Source organism: Eptatretus burgeri, chromosome 13 (assembly GCF_056783735.1).
Source record: "Eptatretus burgeri isolate ZD-2024b chromosome 13, Ebu_testis_v1, whole genome shotgun sequence".
NCBI lineage: Eukaryota > Metazoa > Chordata > Myxini > Myxiniformes > Myxinidae > Eptatretus > Eptatretus burgeri.
In genome coordinates this window covers 74,516,967-74,535,151 of record NC_140973.1, presented here as the reverse complement: position 1 = coordinate 74,535,151, position 18,185 = coordinate 74,516,967, and the positions used below count along the sequence as shown (strand labels likewise).

The 18,185-nt window shown below is 44.0% G+C and overlaps 1 protein-coding gene, 1 long non-coding RNA gene and 1 pseudogene across 3 annotated transcripts in view; 2 read left to right on the top strand and 1 right to left on the bottom strand.

Moving 5' to 3' along the window:
* LOC147014795 (RNA-binding protein Nova-1-like) overlaps positions 1-1,633 on the top strand; it is a 119,553-nt gene extending 117,920 nt beyond the window's left edge. For both annotated transcript variants that reach the window (XM_085853077.1, XM_085853076.1), the window contains one exon: positions 330-1,633. In XM_085853077.1, the coding sequence (XP_085709203.1) occupies positions 330-1,310 (981 nt within the window). In that variant the 3' untranslated portion in view covers positions 1,311-1,633. The remainder of the gene's footprint in view (positions 1-329) is intronic.
* Positions 1,634-2,526: 893 nt separating this feature from the next.
* The window catches only part of LOC147014793 (uncharacterized), an 82,262-nt gene continuing 66,603 nt past the window's right edge, over positions 2,527-18,185 (bottom strand). The window contains exon 3 of the long non-coding RNA XR_015050912.1: positions 2,527-2,665. This is a non-coding gene — a long non-coding RNA (uncharacterized LOC147014793). The remainder of the gene's footprint in view (positions 2,666-18,185) is intronic.
* Positions 11,842-11,982, top strand: LOC147014794 (signal recognition particle RNA; annotated as a pseudogene).

Genomic DNA, 18,185 nt, shown 5'->3' with positions numbered 1-18,185 from the left:
TTTCTTTCTCATTCATTGCCCTCTATCCTCCATACATGCCACCTCCCACCTATCATGCTCTTATCTCATTCAAAAATTATTTCAATTCTCTTCCAATTTTTACCACCTTCCACAACGTTTCTTTCTCTCTCCCATCATCCCTTCCATTATTTTATCAATCTAGTCGTGCCTGACCCTTCCCCATGGCCAGTGCATACATAGCACATAAATAGTCTCTTGTGAGTCTGTGCCAAACATTGAAAAATGCATCAGATGTATTAGCATGTACGACCAGAGTGACTAATTACTTCTCCTCGTACCCTCTGTTCCTTGCATCATTTTGAGTGCAGTCAAAGATCATCGTCCCAAACAGCACAGCAGGCCTAATCATTGGCAAAGCTGGCACCACTGTCAAGGCCATCATGGAGGCGTCGGGCGCATGGGTGCAGTTGTCACAGAAGCCTGAGGGTGTGAACCTTACTGAGCGTGTGGTAACAGTGAGCGGTGAACGGGAGCAGTTGCAGCAAGCTGTGCAACTCATCCTGGAGAAGATTCGTGAAGACCCACAGAGTGGAGCCTGTCTTCATATTAGTTATGCTGGTGTTGCAGGCCCAGTAGCTAATTCAAACCCAACAGGATCACCCTATGCCCAGAGTCCTGAAGTTTTGGCCGCACCTGGTGGATTGTTAGGCCCAACGGGGCTTGCTGCAGCTGCAGCAGCCGGATTTCCCACACTTGTAGGGCCAGGTTTCACTGGCCATGATCTTGTGGCTATCTCTTCAGCTCTACACACATTGGCAAGCTACGGTTATCCACTTGGTCCACTAGGTCTCGCTTCTAGTCAACCAGCTGCATTAGCTGCCGCACCTGCAGCCGCGGCAGCCCTGCTGGCTAGCTATGCTGGAGATGGGCCAGCGGCACCTCACTTTCCCCTTGGTCCACTTGCCGCCCTATCAAATGGCTATTTCGGAGCAGCTGGAGGGGCTGGAGCAGCCAACGTTGGCAGTGCATCAGCAGCTGCCACAGGTGGACCTCTTGCTGGAGATAAAACTACCGCAGATGGGGCAAAAGATGTAGTAGAAATGGCTGTACCTGAAAGTCTCGTAGGTGCCATCCTGGGAAAAGGAGGAAAGACCTTAGTCGAGTACCAGGAGCTCACTGGTGCCCGGATCCATATTTCCAAGAAGGGTGACTTTGTGCCAGGCACACGCAGCCGCCGTGTAACGATCTCGGGCCCACCGGCTGCCGCCCAAGCCGCGCAATACCTCATAGCGCAACGTGTTGCATATGAACAGGGCGTACGTGCTGCAAATCCCCAAAAGCTCGGCTAGCCAAGCTATGGGTAGGCCTCAGGGAATGGCTCTGCCTTTGGTAGTATGACAGCAAGCATATTAATATGCTGGGTTTGGTAGTTGGGGGGGGGGAAGGGGGAGGAGAGTTAGGATGGAGGTGTCATCGACTGAAATGATCTTACACAAATTCTGTTCCACTGGTTACCCAAATATTTATGCTGATTTTTAAACTTGCCCCTCACACTCCTTTGCTGTTTCGTTATTAATTTTTATTATTATTATTATTATCATTGTGAAGTTCCTCTCTCGCCTCCTGCTTTACTATCCTGTTTGGTGGAGCCTGTTAGTGGATTTTTTTGATCTCTCCTGCAGCCTTTGTATGCCATACATACTTATCAGTTGCCAAATTTACTGAAAAGCGACGGTAATTCGAATTCGCGTGAACTGTAAAACATTCAACAACCGCTCTAGGAGGTGAGTTGTTTTGAAGCGGTCTGGGCCCAATGCAAGAGAGAGATATTCTGAACCTTGTGGGAGAAAAATATGTTGAGAATGTAAGTGAAAACATCATTGAATTGTATGTGATTGAGCAATTTTGATCAATGGATCAGACAAGAGGAAAAATCACTGCAGAGTTGGATGTTTTGTTAACAGAAGTATCAACGTTATACTTGGTGATATAATGGCCATGGATCAGGACACTCAATAGTTGCCTTCCAGTAAAAATCCAAATGAATGCAACAAGAACCTTCATTAAGGCACCGTGATGATAGCAAACAAACCTCGTTGTCATTCTGACACATATAATCACACAGGTTTTGCACGTAATGGTGTTTATTAGGGTCTAGGCGACGCAGGAGTCAACAATGACCCTAGATGAAATGGTATTTCTCAAAGGTGAAACAAGCAGAGGTGGTTACCACTCCCAACCAGTGTGAACATATGGTAATCCTGTCTCTCAGGTAACACGAATAATGAATTGGCGTTTGTGATGCACTAATTGCAAAAAGACCAGATGACCTCGCATAGCTTTGGTCATTTGGAGTTTGTTTAAGGTTGAAGTGCCCTGTATTATCATGAAAGTATTGAGAAACCCTTATGGAAGCGTCATGTATGTAAATTGTACATTTTCATTTCAGCATACAGACCACTGTGTGAGTATAGTGGATTGTGAAATCGTGATCGAAGCAACAATCAGCAAAAAAAAGATCAACATTCAGCTCTAATGTACGTTGCAGTCATAAACTATAAGGGTACTCGGTCGAGCGCATACCTCAGCCCGGATCCGGATCCGGATCCAGATTTGGATCTTCATCAAAATTGAATCAATTCTTCATCATACCAACCTGTCCATCAAATTTCATCTGAATCGATCCATAACTTTTTGAGATGTGCTGTACACAAACAGACAAACAGGGGTGCAAACTTAACCACCGTACACCTTTGGTGGGCATTGGTAATAATGGCGAAAAAATTTCTAACTGGGGTTGACATATAAAAAAAAAAAATATTTAAAACATTCCCGATCCATGAATTGTTGGAATCATGACAATTGTTTTCGTCAAGGTTCGACGATCAAGGTGACAAAGCTGCAGGAGATTTTCTCCAAACTAATTGCACGTTTTATCATTATTGTTATTATAATTTATTATTTTGTTTGAAAGGGACTCTTAACGTGTACAAAGAAGGTGCAATTACGTAATCACTTTGAAAAATTAGGCACATGCTCAGTAAGTGGTACAAAGCTTGCTGCAAAGGTGATGCAAAACTGACATCCGAGAATGCTGAGGTTAATAACGTGGGTAGAACTTTGTTTGATGTCTGAGCTACAATGACTATACAACTGAGGACTTTCCAGGTCAAACCTTATGGGGGGTTTTTGTGATAATTTACAAAACAGATTCACTTCATGTTTTCAGTTTGACGGTACTTTGTGTAATTTATTGAAAGGAGCACAGGGTTGTTTTTATAGATTTTAAGGTGGTGCCAAATTACAGCAAGCTTGACACCTTCCGGCCATCCCATGGGACACCTTTAGGCTGATGTGTGATCACGATGCAGTCTTTGGCGATGCAAACCCATAAGGTTCGTGGTGGCAGCGTAAGGGTGAGGCAGCAGTGATTGTAGATTTGAACGAATTAATTGTCGCTGATGGGCCTTGCAAACCATGGCAGTGCAGGGAATCTGATGACGGTATGTTATACACAAGTTGATTGCAAAGCTCGACCTCAAAGGGCCTGCGAGTGGTTACAAATGGCTGCATCGAATGGCGTGGAGTGGAGCGACGGTGGGTTTTAATCGGTGACAGGAGGGAAAGGTGTGAATGAGAATAGGGGCAGTGGAGGAATCAGATGATCAGGTGATGGGTACAGGTGCTTGCTGAGTGGCAGAGCCAGTGCAATATAAATGCCGTGAAGAGGAGCATGCATGGCAAAGTAAGCAAATTGGCTGCGAGGGAAGTACTTTTACCTTTCCTCGTGTGCAGTGCCAAATTTTTACTGCTCGGCAGCTGAAGGCACAAAACCTTTTTCTGACTTTTTTACTTTTTCCCCATATATCCTGCACAGGCAAGAGCCGCGGTATGACCACACCGGGGACTTGAACAATGTCTATAAACGAAAAGTGAGGCCCGGTCGCGGGTGATAAAAACAAAAACCATATATTAAAAGCGAAACCAAACGGTTTGAATCCTCGTTCACTTATATGCCAATGAAAGTGTACTTAACATACCATTCATGTGCAATTGGAAGAAGCATCCACAGTGCAATTCTGGGTCTCCTCCACATTTGGCCATCGTCTCCATCCCGACCAACAGGATAATTTCACAAAGAGCTCGTGTTACAATTCATGACCCATTCTTGCAACTGCGGTTGTAATGTACTTGAGAACTCAGCTTTCCTGCTATTCAGCAATTGGTGAAACGGGATGAAAGAGGGGACTCTGTCCTCCTGAAGAAAATTAATTAAATGAGTGAAAAGCATTTCCAGGCTGGTTTCCTTGATCACTCAAAATCCGAGCTCTTAAACAGACTTGAAAGATTGAATTCAGCTTTAAGTCAAGAGATTTGCACAGGCGGCTCCTATGATGACACTAGCGAAATGCCACTCATTTATTGCTGGTTTCATAAGAGGGTTTTCATAGCCCAGTGAAAGACGGGTCAAGTCCCGTGTAAGCGTAAGAATAGCCAGAGAGATGTAAGTGAAAGTCATTTTAAGAAAAAAAAAGAAGAGGAAAGCTCAGTTCTTCAGTGACGACCACTACACATCTCAAGTTTTTGTCCTGATTTTCCAGCCTCCACACAGCTTTTGGGTATAGATCTATGAGCACCCAAAGCTTCCTTGTGTGTGTGGAATTTTTTAGAGCTTGTCCACCTTTTTCAATTCAACCGGCCAGTCCGAACCGAATTGAGCGTACAGGCCGAAATGTGTCACCATCATGAACATCATGTGTACAGGTGGTGGAGCGAGTCACGTGCAGCAAATTTGAAACTTCGCTTTTACTTGAATGCCGATGTGAATGTGCCAGCAATTCACTACTGTGAAGTCACTCGTGTGATGGTTTTTTAAAAGTTCTTTTTAAATCTCATTTTTTGCTGTTCATTTTTTTATAAAATACTTTTAAGTTCCTTATTTGATTTTATGATTCTCAGAGGTGTGTGTACGTGATACATATATATATATATATATATATATATATATATACATATATATATATATACATATATATATATATATATATATATATATATGTATAGATAGATAGATATAGATATATATATTATAGTTACTTTGTCTGTTCTCACACTCACATGTCCACAATTTCCACCTGAACCTTTAGTGAGATTGTACCTGCATCCCATGCCAGCTTGCTGGAATCAAGCATGTTGCTCTGTTAGTTCTCTTCCATGCGTAATGTATAGAGAGACAAGTTATTTATATTCCACAGTACTGCATCCAACGTGTGTGCATGCTTTCACTAAATGGTGTTCCCACGTGTATATAGATAAATATATATATATATATATAAAAACCTATTTTATTTAACCTGACTCGGTATATATGCAGTACTCGACAGGGATGACACAAGAAATGGAGCGCTTCTCCAAGCTCCATATGACCTCTGCTCTTTGACCTTTGTTCTATAACTCCCATAGCGATCATATACCATGAACGTTTCAATGCTCCTTCTGTCGCTTCGTGAACATGTTGTCATTGAAAGGTTGACGGCATCTGCTGATGCAGACGTCGTGCGAGCCTGAAATTTAATGAACAGTTTGTGTTGTGTGGATATTTCCTCTCGGTTGTAGAGATTTACTCGATTGTTTTGACCCCACTGTGTGTTTATTTCACTCACGTGCTGGGGGTTGTTCATGCGTTGGTGCACGGTATAAAGTCATTTTGACTGTTATAAATGTACTTGGCTCAATGCCCACATCCCTCCCCTGCCTCCTGTCTGAATCTTTCACATACTTTCATGGCAACTTTACACTGCGTGACCATCGAGCCTGACACGTCTTTATGAACCTAACGACCTGGCCTGCTTTTGCACACAAACACTCGATATGACTGACATTCCCTGTTACAAGAGTAAATCTAACCTTCACAATGACAGTTAATTCGATGCTTAATATTATCAATCTATATGGATCCCCCCACCCCCACCCCACCTCCTCTCACGTAACACAGCCCCCTCCTCAGAACCTTAGGCTCCTGTCAAGGTTCTCCATTGGGAATTCAATATTCCGGCCTTAACACTTACCATCTCGCACCTAATTATCTTATCCATTAAATTAGAGAGGGCTGTGGGAGGTGAAGCACAGCTACCTTACCTGTCTCCTTACCATACTATCCCCATTGGTTTCAAAAATTCCAAAAAAACTCCTTAAATGTACAACAATTCTGTTTCTAAGAAGTCATTCATCAATTTTGTCTGCCACCCTCTGTTTAAGATGGTGTCCTTAGGGTAGGGATATAAGATGGCAAAAGCACACAAAGCAACTCGTCCTACCTCAAATAATTTAACTAACCAATTCAAAAAAACCTATGTAATTGCATGACCATGTCACCCTCTTCAGCTGTCAGCTGAGCCCAAAACCCAATTTAGAAACTACATAGTCAATTTCAGGGGCTATCTGCACTTCATAGCACATATCAAGTCGCACATGACCGCGTGGTCATGACCACATGACCGCGTCAACATTACCAAATAATCATACACATAATAACCATAAAAACTATCACGATTCATAATACCAAGGCCATTGCATCACAACTGCCTGTAGGTGCGGTCTCAACTCGGCAGTGGGGAGGTCCGATAATGCAGTGTTGGGGGTGTAGCAGTGCAACAACAAAGCCCCATCTCGAGGGAAATCATAGACTCCCAACCACCCCACCCCCAGCATTACAATGGGTCTCAATGGCTGTATCGTCACTGGAGGGGGACACCCATTGGCCTCCCGTAGCCTTCTGTGGTTGAGAGGGGTCTTCTTGCCCATGGCCATCCGATCCTGACCGAACATTTTCACATGGCACCACTGGGAGCAAGGTACGACAGAGCTCTACATTCCTCGCTCTCCTTGAGAGCCTGATCCACAAACAGACACGCACAACATACCTACCCACAAACCTAACACGCAATGTGCCACCCCTCCCCCAGCTACCCTTCAACTTTACCTCCACCTGCAATACACGCTAAAAGGTGTGTGTCTACCTCCCGTGGCCAGCATACAAACTAAATCAACACAATGCACAACAACCACAATCAATAATGGTATTCGTTATTTCGCACATATCACATTGTAACCCTTTCCACCTGGTCCACATGCCTGGCTCTCATGGCCACTCTTGCCGGCACCCATACCAATTCCTCAACTCGCATGCATACCTCCAAAAGCAAAGCATGACTAGACGTGACGATGGGGAAAGGTGAATTTAACAACAATCCAATTCATCACTGGGGAGCCCATTCAATGCTGGCAACACCTGCTGGAGCCATTCTTTTCATTGTAACTCATGCCAATTAAAACTCAGGGCTCTCTTCCCAAACTGAGAGCCCATTAATTACAGCGGATGATCTGTGTCAGGTTATGTGCACCCCTCTGGGCCTTTCCCAATAATTTCTATTTCACCCCGTAACACGTAACAGATACTCTCTCTGGTGGGTCGTCCGGTGGTGCTACTCATACCTGGTCCTCACAAAAGGGACCTGCATCCATCGATCAGCCCAGCATGTTTGGTCATCACATGCTGGCTGTCCCAAAGCCTCAGGGAGATGCTGTTATGCTGCATGCCTATGCGGTCACCTCCTCGGTCCTTTACTGGCACCTCTTCAGAGTTGCTCTCAATGCGCACCACAAAAGGTGCCCAGGAGGGACCACATTGGCCCCTGGGAGGTCTCAATCCCCTCCAGGGTCCAGCAATCCCACCAGCCTGAGACATTCACTTGGACAGAGCCCCGATGGACTGGAGATGCCCCGCACCCTGATGGACTATTAAACGTTCCACACCACTAGACCCCCATACAGCCTGGGTCATACCACATCCAGTCAGACCCCACATCCAAATCCTGCCAGGCCAGCTCCCCAGTTGCCTGGCAATACCCAATTTCCCAGGGAGGCACTCTCCAACAAGGCTGGCCACATTAACCTCTTCTGGTCCAAATTCTACAGCCCAGTGACCATGTCCTCCAAATCTGCATAACAAAAACTTTAAATTTGATTCCACCAGCCTCGCATAACCAAATATGGCTGCGTGTGAAGATCCCATTGTTCTTGGTCCTGCTACCCCCCTCCTTCAGCCGCTGCTGGCCTTAAGCCTCCCGCTCCTCCAACCTTTTTCTATTGTCATGAGTGGTCAGCTGATCATGATTCACAGCTCCTATTTTAAAACAAAAGCATTTAAATGCCAATTGTAGCTCCATCTGACATTCTGCCACAATGGCCTGTCTCTTTCTAAGCTATCTACCACCAAATCTCTTCCTTCTTATCCACTCCTGAGCCATCAACACCACCATGCACATGACAGGTCGATGACTCCAGGCAATGAGTTAATCCCAACTGGAATATCCCGGGTCCCGGTATGATCCTCACCACAAGCTCGCACACCTCGACGGGCAAAGCCACACTCACCAGCATAGGTCCGGACCCGCCCGCTGGCCGTCCAACCTCACTCCCACACTGTGCAGGCTGGCCTGCCACACCACACGGCGCAGATTTAAATGCCTGGTTCAGGCTCGGCCGCCTGCACCTACTCCCCAGCTGGTGTCTCATCACACCCAGGCATGCCAGAGGAACACCTGTAGGTTGCTTCCTAACCGTGGGTACCTCTAGCTTCTCCCCCTCTAAACCCTCGAACTTCATCTCGTAGATGGTCTTTTTCCTCTGGGGCAGAGCGACCTCCACACGAGCACGATGTCCGTGGGGGCCATTATCCTCTTTTGAGAAGAATTTGTCCAGATTATTAAATGATCCATTGTATCTTCCATCATTTATTATGTCCATTTTTTTTTTTTACAATGGTCATCAATTTTACCTTATAAGCCATTCATTTGTGCAATAAGTTGATGGAACATGTCCTGGGTATACATCCCACCAACCTCCTGGTTGGATAGTTCAAGAACGGGAGAATCCTACCCTCTTTCCTTCACTTAACTCAGCTCCCAACTCGGGTTATATGCAGAAGTCAAAAGGAGGGGAAATGTCTCTTATAATCAAAATGGGTTCATTGGAAAATAATATGGAGATAAGGGTAGACAAGGCACAATCAATAAACCGACAAACCAAGTGGTCGACAGACAAAATTTGGAATGAGGGGGCATGCAAACTTATGCACAAGAAGAGAAATAACTCACTATAGCACCATTAAGAAGTACTGGGACTCGGAAAACAATGGGGGAATGAGCGAGGGCTTGAGCAAGGCATGAGCTGGTTTTAGGGCCGGTATGGCCTGTGCAGGATGGCGGTGCACAAGGCTGGTGTTGCACAGGGCTTCTGCAGCACAGGGCTGGTGCGCCTGTCGATGTGGAGAAGTGTGACAATGAAGAGAGGGATGCTGCCTCTCTGAAGGCCCAGCTACAACTCCAACTGATTAACTCTACATGATCATAGCCCTCTTCAACTGTGGGACTGTCCTCATACACGGCGAGTCACTCTAATGGCTTTGTTTGAGCCATTCCACCCTGTGGGACAGACCCAAGAAAAAGTGTTCCACCTTCAACCAGGGCTCTTCAGCCAATCTTGCCACCATGGCTGGCGGTGTGCCGACTAAACAGTCCATAATATTGCCTTTTTGAAGCGCGTAGTGCTTTTTGGTGCTTTCCTGGCTAAGTCCTCACCTGGCCCACCTCAAAAACAGGACATTATACACAATACAATCTTACTCTATGCTGACTGAAAGTTAAAGACTTAAAGTCACTCACTGCTTCCTTAGTGCATGTTTTAGAAAACAAATTATTCTGAAAAATTCTCTGTTACAAGAATAAATCTAAACTACGCGATGACACGGGCCATTGTATGCGTAACACGATCTATGTATGGATCCCCTCCCCCCTCCCACTGAACACAACACATGTGTCGACCACTGACACATTCACTCATTTACCCACTCACATAAAAGTTTCGTACTTTCTCAATGTTATAGAAAGCTGCAATTTTGTACACTGATGTATCTCGAAGCCAATATTGAATGAAGAAGAAAAAAAACTGTCCGTGAATTAAAATATCCAAACACAAGTCAGCCTGCACTGCCTCGCACTTGCTCACAGAGGGTCACATGACAAAGACAAAGGCACGTCATGTGATCTTGCATGGGCATGATTGCTCCCTGAGGGAGCTGTTGTTTCTCAGCTCTATGCCAGTTTGATTAGAAAAGTGTCTGGAGGTTTTTATGCTTTACGGACAACGCACAGTGAGTGGTAGGAAGTTGTAAACATATATCGTTTACAGACAGTGTACAGTGAATGGTAAGTGTCGTGATGTATATTTTAAGTATCGCATGTTTATTTATGCTGAGCTTATATACACGACTGGTCAGAAGTTTTAGAACACCCCCATTTTTTCAGTTTTTACTGAAATTTAAAGAGTTCAAGTCCAGTGAATAACCTGAAATGGTACAAAGTGAAGCGGTAAACTGCCAGAGGTTAAAAGAAAAAGTTTAGGTTTCCAAAAACTGAAAAATAATGTAAATTTCAGAGTTTTTAAAAAGGCCCTTTTTAGGAAACAAGTAATGGGTTAGCAACTGCAGCTGTTCTGCAGCAGTGGAAGTAAATTAAGCCTTGAAAGTTGATGCAAACAATTCCGACAGGTGTCCCAACTTTTGTTGATAAGTTACAAACCCTCTGTCTGTATAAAAGCAGTGTTGAAACAGACTGTGTTGCTACACCCTCTGAAGCATTATTTGGACAATATTGCACTGCAGGAAGTAGTATATTGCAACCATAATGGCGAGAAAGACAATTCACAAAGGAAGACAGACAGACCATGAAACCCTTAAAAGTCTTTCCTTGAGAGAAATTGCAAAGAAGCCAAGGTGTCAGTGAGTACAGTTTCTGACACCATCAAAAGGCACTTGGAAACTGGAGGAAACTCTGACAGGAAGAGGTCTGGCAGACCCAAAGCTACAACACAATGAGAAGACAAGTTTCTCAGAGTCAACAGCTTGCGTGATAGATGGCTCACAGGACAGCAGCTTCAAGCACAGCTTAACACTGGTCACAGTAAGGAAGTCTCCGTTTCAACTGTGAAGAGAAGACTTTGAGCTGCAGGTTTGACAGGTCAAGTGGCAGTAAGAAAGCCATTGCGAAGATGGCAAAATAAGAAAAAGAGGCTTGCCTGGGCCATGAAGCACCGCCAGTGGACTACTGAAAACGGGAAGAAGGTCTCATGGACCGATTAATCAAAATTTGAAATCTTCGGTTCATCACGCAGGGTTTTTGTACGCCATCAAGTCGGCGAAAGGATGGTTCCTCAGTGTGTGAAATCAACTGTCAAACATGGAGGAGGCGTGATGATCTGGGGCTCTTTTCCTGGATCCAGAGTCGGCTACTTGCACAGAGTGACTGGGACCCTGAACCAAACGGGCTACCATAGCATTTTGCAGCGACATGCAATACACTCTCGTCTATGCCTAGTTGGTCAGGGGTTCATCATACAGCAAGATAACGACCCAAAACATACCTCCAGGCTATGTCAGAACTACGTTAGAAGAAGAGAACAAGATGCAAGGCTTCAAATCATGGAATGGCCAGTACAGTCACCAGACTTAAACCCCATCGAGCTGGTTTGAGATGAACTGGACAGAAGGGTGAAAGCAAAGCAACCCACAAGTGCAACACATTTGTGGGAACTTCTGCAACAGTGTTGGGAAGAACTTTCCGAACAATATTTGATTTCCATTGTAGAAAGAATGCCACGAGTATGTTTGGCTGTAATATCTGCAAAAGGTGGCTACTTTGATGAGTCAAAAATTTAGATTAAATTTTGTTCAACAAAACGATTCCATGATTTCTTTTTTTTATCTGCAATTGTTTATTTGTTCTATGCTTTAATTTCAGAGGACATTGAAACATTAAACTAACTGGGCGTAGTGGCGTGCGCCTGTGATCCGGCTACTCGGAGGCTTGGGTTGGAGGATCGCTTGAGGACGGGAGCTCTGCACTGGGCCGTGCTATGAGAGGGTGTAGGGCAGCCCGGAATCATGGCGAAACCCAATCCATATCCCTGTGTCGTAATAGGCGACCAGGGTTGCGTCAGGAAGGGCATCCGTCGTAAAACCTGTGCCAAATCACTATGCGGATCATAACGGATGATCCGCTGTGACGACCCCTAACGGGAGCAGCCGAAAGACGAACAACAACAACAACATTGAAACATTAAACTGCTTAAATTTCAGTAAAAACTGGAAAAATGGGGGTATTCTAAAACCTTTGACCGGTAGTGTGTGTGTGTGTGTGTGTGTGTGTGTGTGTGTGTGTGTGTGTGTGTGTGTGTGTGTGTGTGTGTATGTATGTATGTATGTATGTATGTATGTATGTATGTATATATATATATATATATATATATATATATATATATATATATATATATATATATATATATATATATATATATATATATATATATATATATATATATATATATATATATATATATATATCCTGGTGTTGGCATGGTGGTTAGGGTAGCGGCTTGGGATCCAAAAGGTCCTGAGTTCAAGCCCCGTTGGCCGCTTGAATTAATACACACCAGGAGATTGACTCAGCTTGTCATCCTTCCGAGGTCAGCGAAGTGAGTACCAGTGTACTGGTCCCGGTGTATGCCCCAGTTAGAATAGGTGTACCATATCCCTGTGTCCTAAGAGGCGACCAGGATTGCGTCAGGAAGGGCATCCGGCCTAAAAACCTGTGCCAAATCATTATGCGGATCATAACGGATGATCCGCTGTGGCGACCCCTAACGGGAGCAGCCGAAAGAACAAGAAGAAGATATATATACTGGCATAACCCGCGCTCTGCGCGACATGTTGGAGTGGGTGTGTTTGAGAAAGGAACTGATGCAGAGTATCAGTAGTAATTTTACTTTAATGCAGTAAGTGGAATACGATTTCACTGTTTCAGAACCATTTTTTTTTGTACCATGCACCTCATATGGTCTTTGAGATAATGTAAGCCGAATATCACGTTACTCAAGCGCAGAACAAAGTCGAAGATAGCGCGACACGAAACCACAAACTCGGAAATAATATATAAGATATATATATATATATATATATATATATATATATATATATATATATATATATATATTAAAATAAATAAATAAATATATATATATATATATGTATATATATATATATATATATATATATATATATATATATATATATATATATTAAAATAAATAAATATATATATATATATATATATATATATTTGAAAGTGTGTCTGTGTGTCTGTGTGTTTCTCTGTGACCTATGCACGTGAAAAGTACTGGACTGATCCTCACCAAACTTCACATGCTGACAGAACATGTACCCGGGAATGTCCCGATGTAAAATAATTGTACTTCCGACTTCCGGTTTCCGAATTATGACGTCATCACCTGATTTCGTAACGTTAATTTTTCAAGTTCAGCCGATTGACATGGGGCCAACGCCATATACAATATATCCAACATATGATTTTAAGTTTTTGTTTGTCTGTTTGTTTGTTTGTCTGCACGCGCTCATCTCCTGAAAGGTGAAAGATAGGAGCTAACCACTGAAACAAAAAATGTCGGGATGGGCCCCGGGAAGGTTATAGGCTATGTGGCAAGGCCCTTCGGCCGGGGGAGGGGGGAAGGGGTGTGCTTCCCCCTCACCAACCCCCTTAGCCTATGACTGCCATGGCCCAATTGGGAACTGATACTGTGCTCGCGTCAGACATATGTATAGAAGATTAAATTCATTCAAAAAGAACCCGGGCAGCGCCGGGTGCATTCACCTAGTATACATATATTCATTGCTCGTGCGACACTTCAATCACTAATGTAAAACACACACACATACACACCAAAGAATGACTTCAGATAGTGCAAACTAACAAAATGTATGAGTGATTGACTTTAAAAGAATCCCAACTGAAAAGGGAGTTCTTGCCAGGGAAAAGCACGACATGAACTGTTAAGTCTAGCTGTGAAAGCACAGGTGTCTTACAGCATGATGGAAAGATGTGACCATGAGGAGAGCCATACAGTATCAAACGTAGGAGATATGTCCAGAGAGACGGCCCTGATCTCATGTCAGACATTGAGGACCTCCATACATTGTTGGGTGAGTGGAAGCAGCATGTCCAAGTTGGAGTGACCAGGTCTGAAACCAACTTGGTGATCTGAGATGAGGTTTTTGGAGAAAAGGAGGGATTTCATATCAACCGCAATGATTGATTCCATGACTTTGCTGATGATTGGAAGTAAGCTGATAGGTCTGTAGTTGAGGAAATCAGCTTTTGTACCTTTTTATGTAGTGCAGTGATATTGGTGGATTTCCAAACAGATGGAAGATGAGCTAGCGCAAGTGACAAGGTGAAAGGGACAAAGAGAGGATGTGCAAGACCAGCAGAGCAGGTTTTTAGGATGCGTGAACTGATGCTTTGCAGTCCAGTAGCAGAGTCAGAATTGGGATTTGAAAGAACCTTCTCCACCTTGTCAGGTGCAAAAGACATCAAGTCCAGGAGCAGTTGGGTATGACAGGGAAGGATGGGTGCTGAGAGTAAGGTCTTGGGGACACAAGATTTGGAAGCAAACAGAAAATTGAGGCATTCAGCCTTCTCATGAGTGGAGTCGGCTGTGAGGCCATTTGAAGAGAGGAAAGGGATGGAAAAGGAAGCACACATCAGAAACATAACAAAGCGCCACCAGGTTTTAGAGGAGGGCAACAAGTTTGAAAGTTCATTCTTGAGGTTGGACAGATGTTGTTTTCTGGCTCTCCTGAGAGTGGACTACACTTGTTGCAGAGACTTTGGAATGCATTGAGATTGTCTTCGGTCGGATTTGCCTTCCAGGAAGAGAAGGCAAGTTGTTTCAGAGCAACTGCTTCACCACAGTGTTCAGTGTACCACGGGTGGGGACAAGGGAAGGATAAATTGAAGACGAGATGGGATGAATCTGTGCATAAGAGAGAGCGTGGGTTTCTGTGGAAGAATTCCCAGGTTGGGTTAACATCAGGGGCAGTAGATATGGGAGACCCGTCCTGAAGAGAGATGGCTGCTTGCAGTCCCTGCCAATCTGCTTGAGTGAAATGCCAGACAAACTTTCGTGAAGGTTATGGTAAGTTAAGTCAGGGTGATCATAAAATGTTCGCTAACAACGCAAACCTCGCCTCCTACCCCCACCCCATTATAACACGAGGTATATGGGAAAATAAAAAAATAGCTCCGCAAAGCGGGCATAACCCCTCAGCCCATGCATTGTAAAAGGAAGCAGTGATATCACGATGATGCAGTCAGTTGGAGCACATTGGACGTCATATCGAAAATCAATCAGACTTCAAGATGGCTTCCGTGGCGGCTAGTGAAAATCGCAGCACACCCATTTTCGAAAGGAACCTTCCTCTACTCAACTCCAACACACACACTGCAAAAATGCATTTAATCGGACAAGCCAAGCCGTTCTCAAAATTGACGAAAACCAATTTCAAGACGACTGCCGTGGCGGCCACACTGAAAATCGCAGCACGCCCATTTTCGAAAGTAACCTTCCTCTACTCAACCCCAAAACACCCTGCAAAACTGGATTAAATCAGACAAGGCGTTCTCCTCAAAATCGACGGAAACCAATTTCAAGATGGTTGCCATGGAGGCCACATTGAAAATCGCAGCATTCCCATTTTCGAAAGGAACCTTCCTCTACTCAACCCCAACATACCCTGCAAAAATGGATTTAATCGGACAAGGCGTTCTCCTCGAAATCGACGGAAACCAATTTCAAGATGGCTGCCATGGAGGCCACATTGAAAATCGCAGCATGCCCATTTTCGAAAGGAACCTTCCTCTACTCAACCCCAACATACCCTGCAAAAATGGATTTAATCGGACAAGGCGTTCTCCTCGAAATCGACAGAAACCAATTTCAAGATGGCTGCCATGGAGGCCACATTGAAAATCGCAGCATGCCCATTTTCGAAAGGAACCTTCCTCTACTCAACCCCAACATACCCTGCAAAAATGGATTTAATCAGACAAGGCGTTCTCCTCGAAATTGACGGAAACCAAAAGTTGACAGACGGACGGACGCCCGGACAACGCCTGTGACGACAATACCCCTTTTTCAGCTCAATTCAGGCTGAGGGGTAAAAACTGTATATGGTTTTGCCTGATTGTAAAAAGTATAATTTTCCTGGAGGTTTGGATTAATTAGAAGTAACTTTTACTGAACAATCTTTTCTCTCAGAGGAGCGTTTCCGTGTTTTGGGGTGGCACAGATAGACAGACAGAGGCAGCAAATAAGTCAACACAAAAATCAAATCACAATACCAACGGTGATTAAACGGCGTGGAGTTTTTAATATAACTACAACACAGATCGAGGAGAGAACGAACGATGGGAACTGCCCACGGCCTGAACCCAGAATATCCCAGAGCAATGGAGAGCCATGAATATACAACACAACTCGACTAGAAGGTGAATGGCACCAAGTCTCTCAGCCTTCCATCAAAAGACGTATTCATACTTTAGCTTGCCAAAGGCGTGACGGGCCAAACTACCGATGTGATGTCTGACATTCTTGTGCGATTCCTTCTGAAACATGAAGTTAAAACCAGTGCTTTCTCAACAAAGAGTTTGGCCAACACGGTTTTGCACTGGGTAACAAAATGACGCTTGTTGTAGAGAAGGCACTGGTTAAAACGATTGTATGGGGCCACCTAGCGGAATAAACGGCAAATGACATTAAATGGTCCCGTGGTGGTGTTCGAAGAAATTTAACCGTGACCTTGAAAAATTTTAAACGCTTGTAAAAGTTTATCTAAAGGTGAAAATTTAGCTTTTTTTCATGCTGGCAATGTAAAGGAGGAAAGTTGAAGGTGGGAGAGAAGAGATAAGCACATGAGAAGGGTTAATTCCCCCCCCCCCTTTTATGATTTCTATGGTGTACTTTATTAGGATTAAAATACCGACTTCCACTAGGTGGTGATGTAGATCACATATTAACATGGAGAGAATTGGAGCCCTCCCATCACCTGAACATGAAATTCTTACTGCCTAAAACCACACACACACACACACACACACACACACACACACACACACACACACACACACACACACACACACACACACACACACACTGGCTAATGACATGTCCACCAACAACATACAAATAGACCACCTACTGACCGACTACGAACCAAGCTCACACAAATTCCTGCCCTAATTAATGTTGGAAAGGCAATGGCAAACCATCGAGTATAACCCTTGCTCAGGAAGCTGCATTGGCAGCACCATCACTCTGTGAAGACTATAGTGAGAGAGAGAGTGTGAGAATGAGAGAGAGATAGAGAGATAGAGAGATAGAGAGATAGAGAGATAGAGAGATAGAGAGATCGAGAGAGAGAGAGCTAGAGATAGAGAGAGAGAGAGAGAGAGAGAGAGAGAGAGAGAGAGAGAGAGCGAGAGAGAGAGAGACAGCGAGAGAGAGAGAGAGACAGCGAGAGCGAGAGAGACAGCGAGAGAGAGAGAGAGAGAGAGAGAGAGAGAGAGAGAGAGAGAGAGAGAGAGAGAGAGAGAGACAGACAGACAGACAGACAGAGAGAGAGAGAGAGACAGACAGACAGACAGACAGACAGACAGACAGACAGACAGACAGACAGAGTGAGTTAGTGAGAGAGAGGGTGTGAGTGGGAAAGAGTGAGAGAGAGTGAGAGAGAGAGAGACTCTGTATGCTTTTATTATGGAAGTAGCAAAACACACCAGAGAAAGCACACTCCAAACGATTTTATCCAAAAAAAACAAATCCAAACGATTTTACAGAAAAAATAAATTCAACAAAAGCAATACAAACGAGAGGGGGAGCACTTGGGAGAGTGCAAAACCTCCGCCACCAATACTGCTGGGTCACTCAAGTGAACCTTATATCTTATTCATTAAATATGATGTCAACAGTGCTGACAGAGTTAGAGTTCTTTTCTCCAACATTTTTTTTTGGGGGGGTTGGAAATCACTTAAAACATGTAGAAATGCAAAAAAAGAAATCGAAATTTTGTTGAAAAAAAAGTTGCAAATATTTTTTTCTCCAACAATTTTTTTTTGGGGGGGGGGGTTGGAAATCACTTAAAACATGTAGATATGCAAAAAAAATTAACATTTTTCTCGAACAATTTTTTTTTTGGGGGGGGTTGGAAATCACTTAAAACATGTAGAAATGCAAAAAATATATATTTCTCTAAC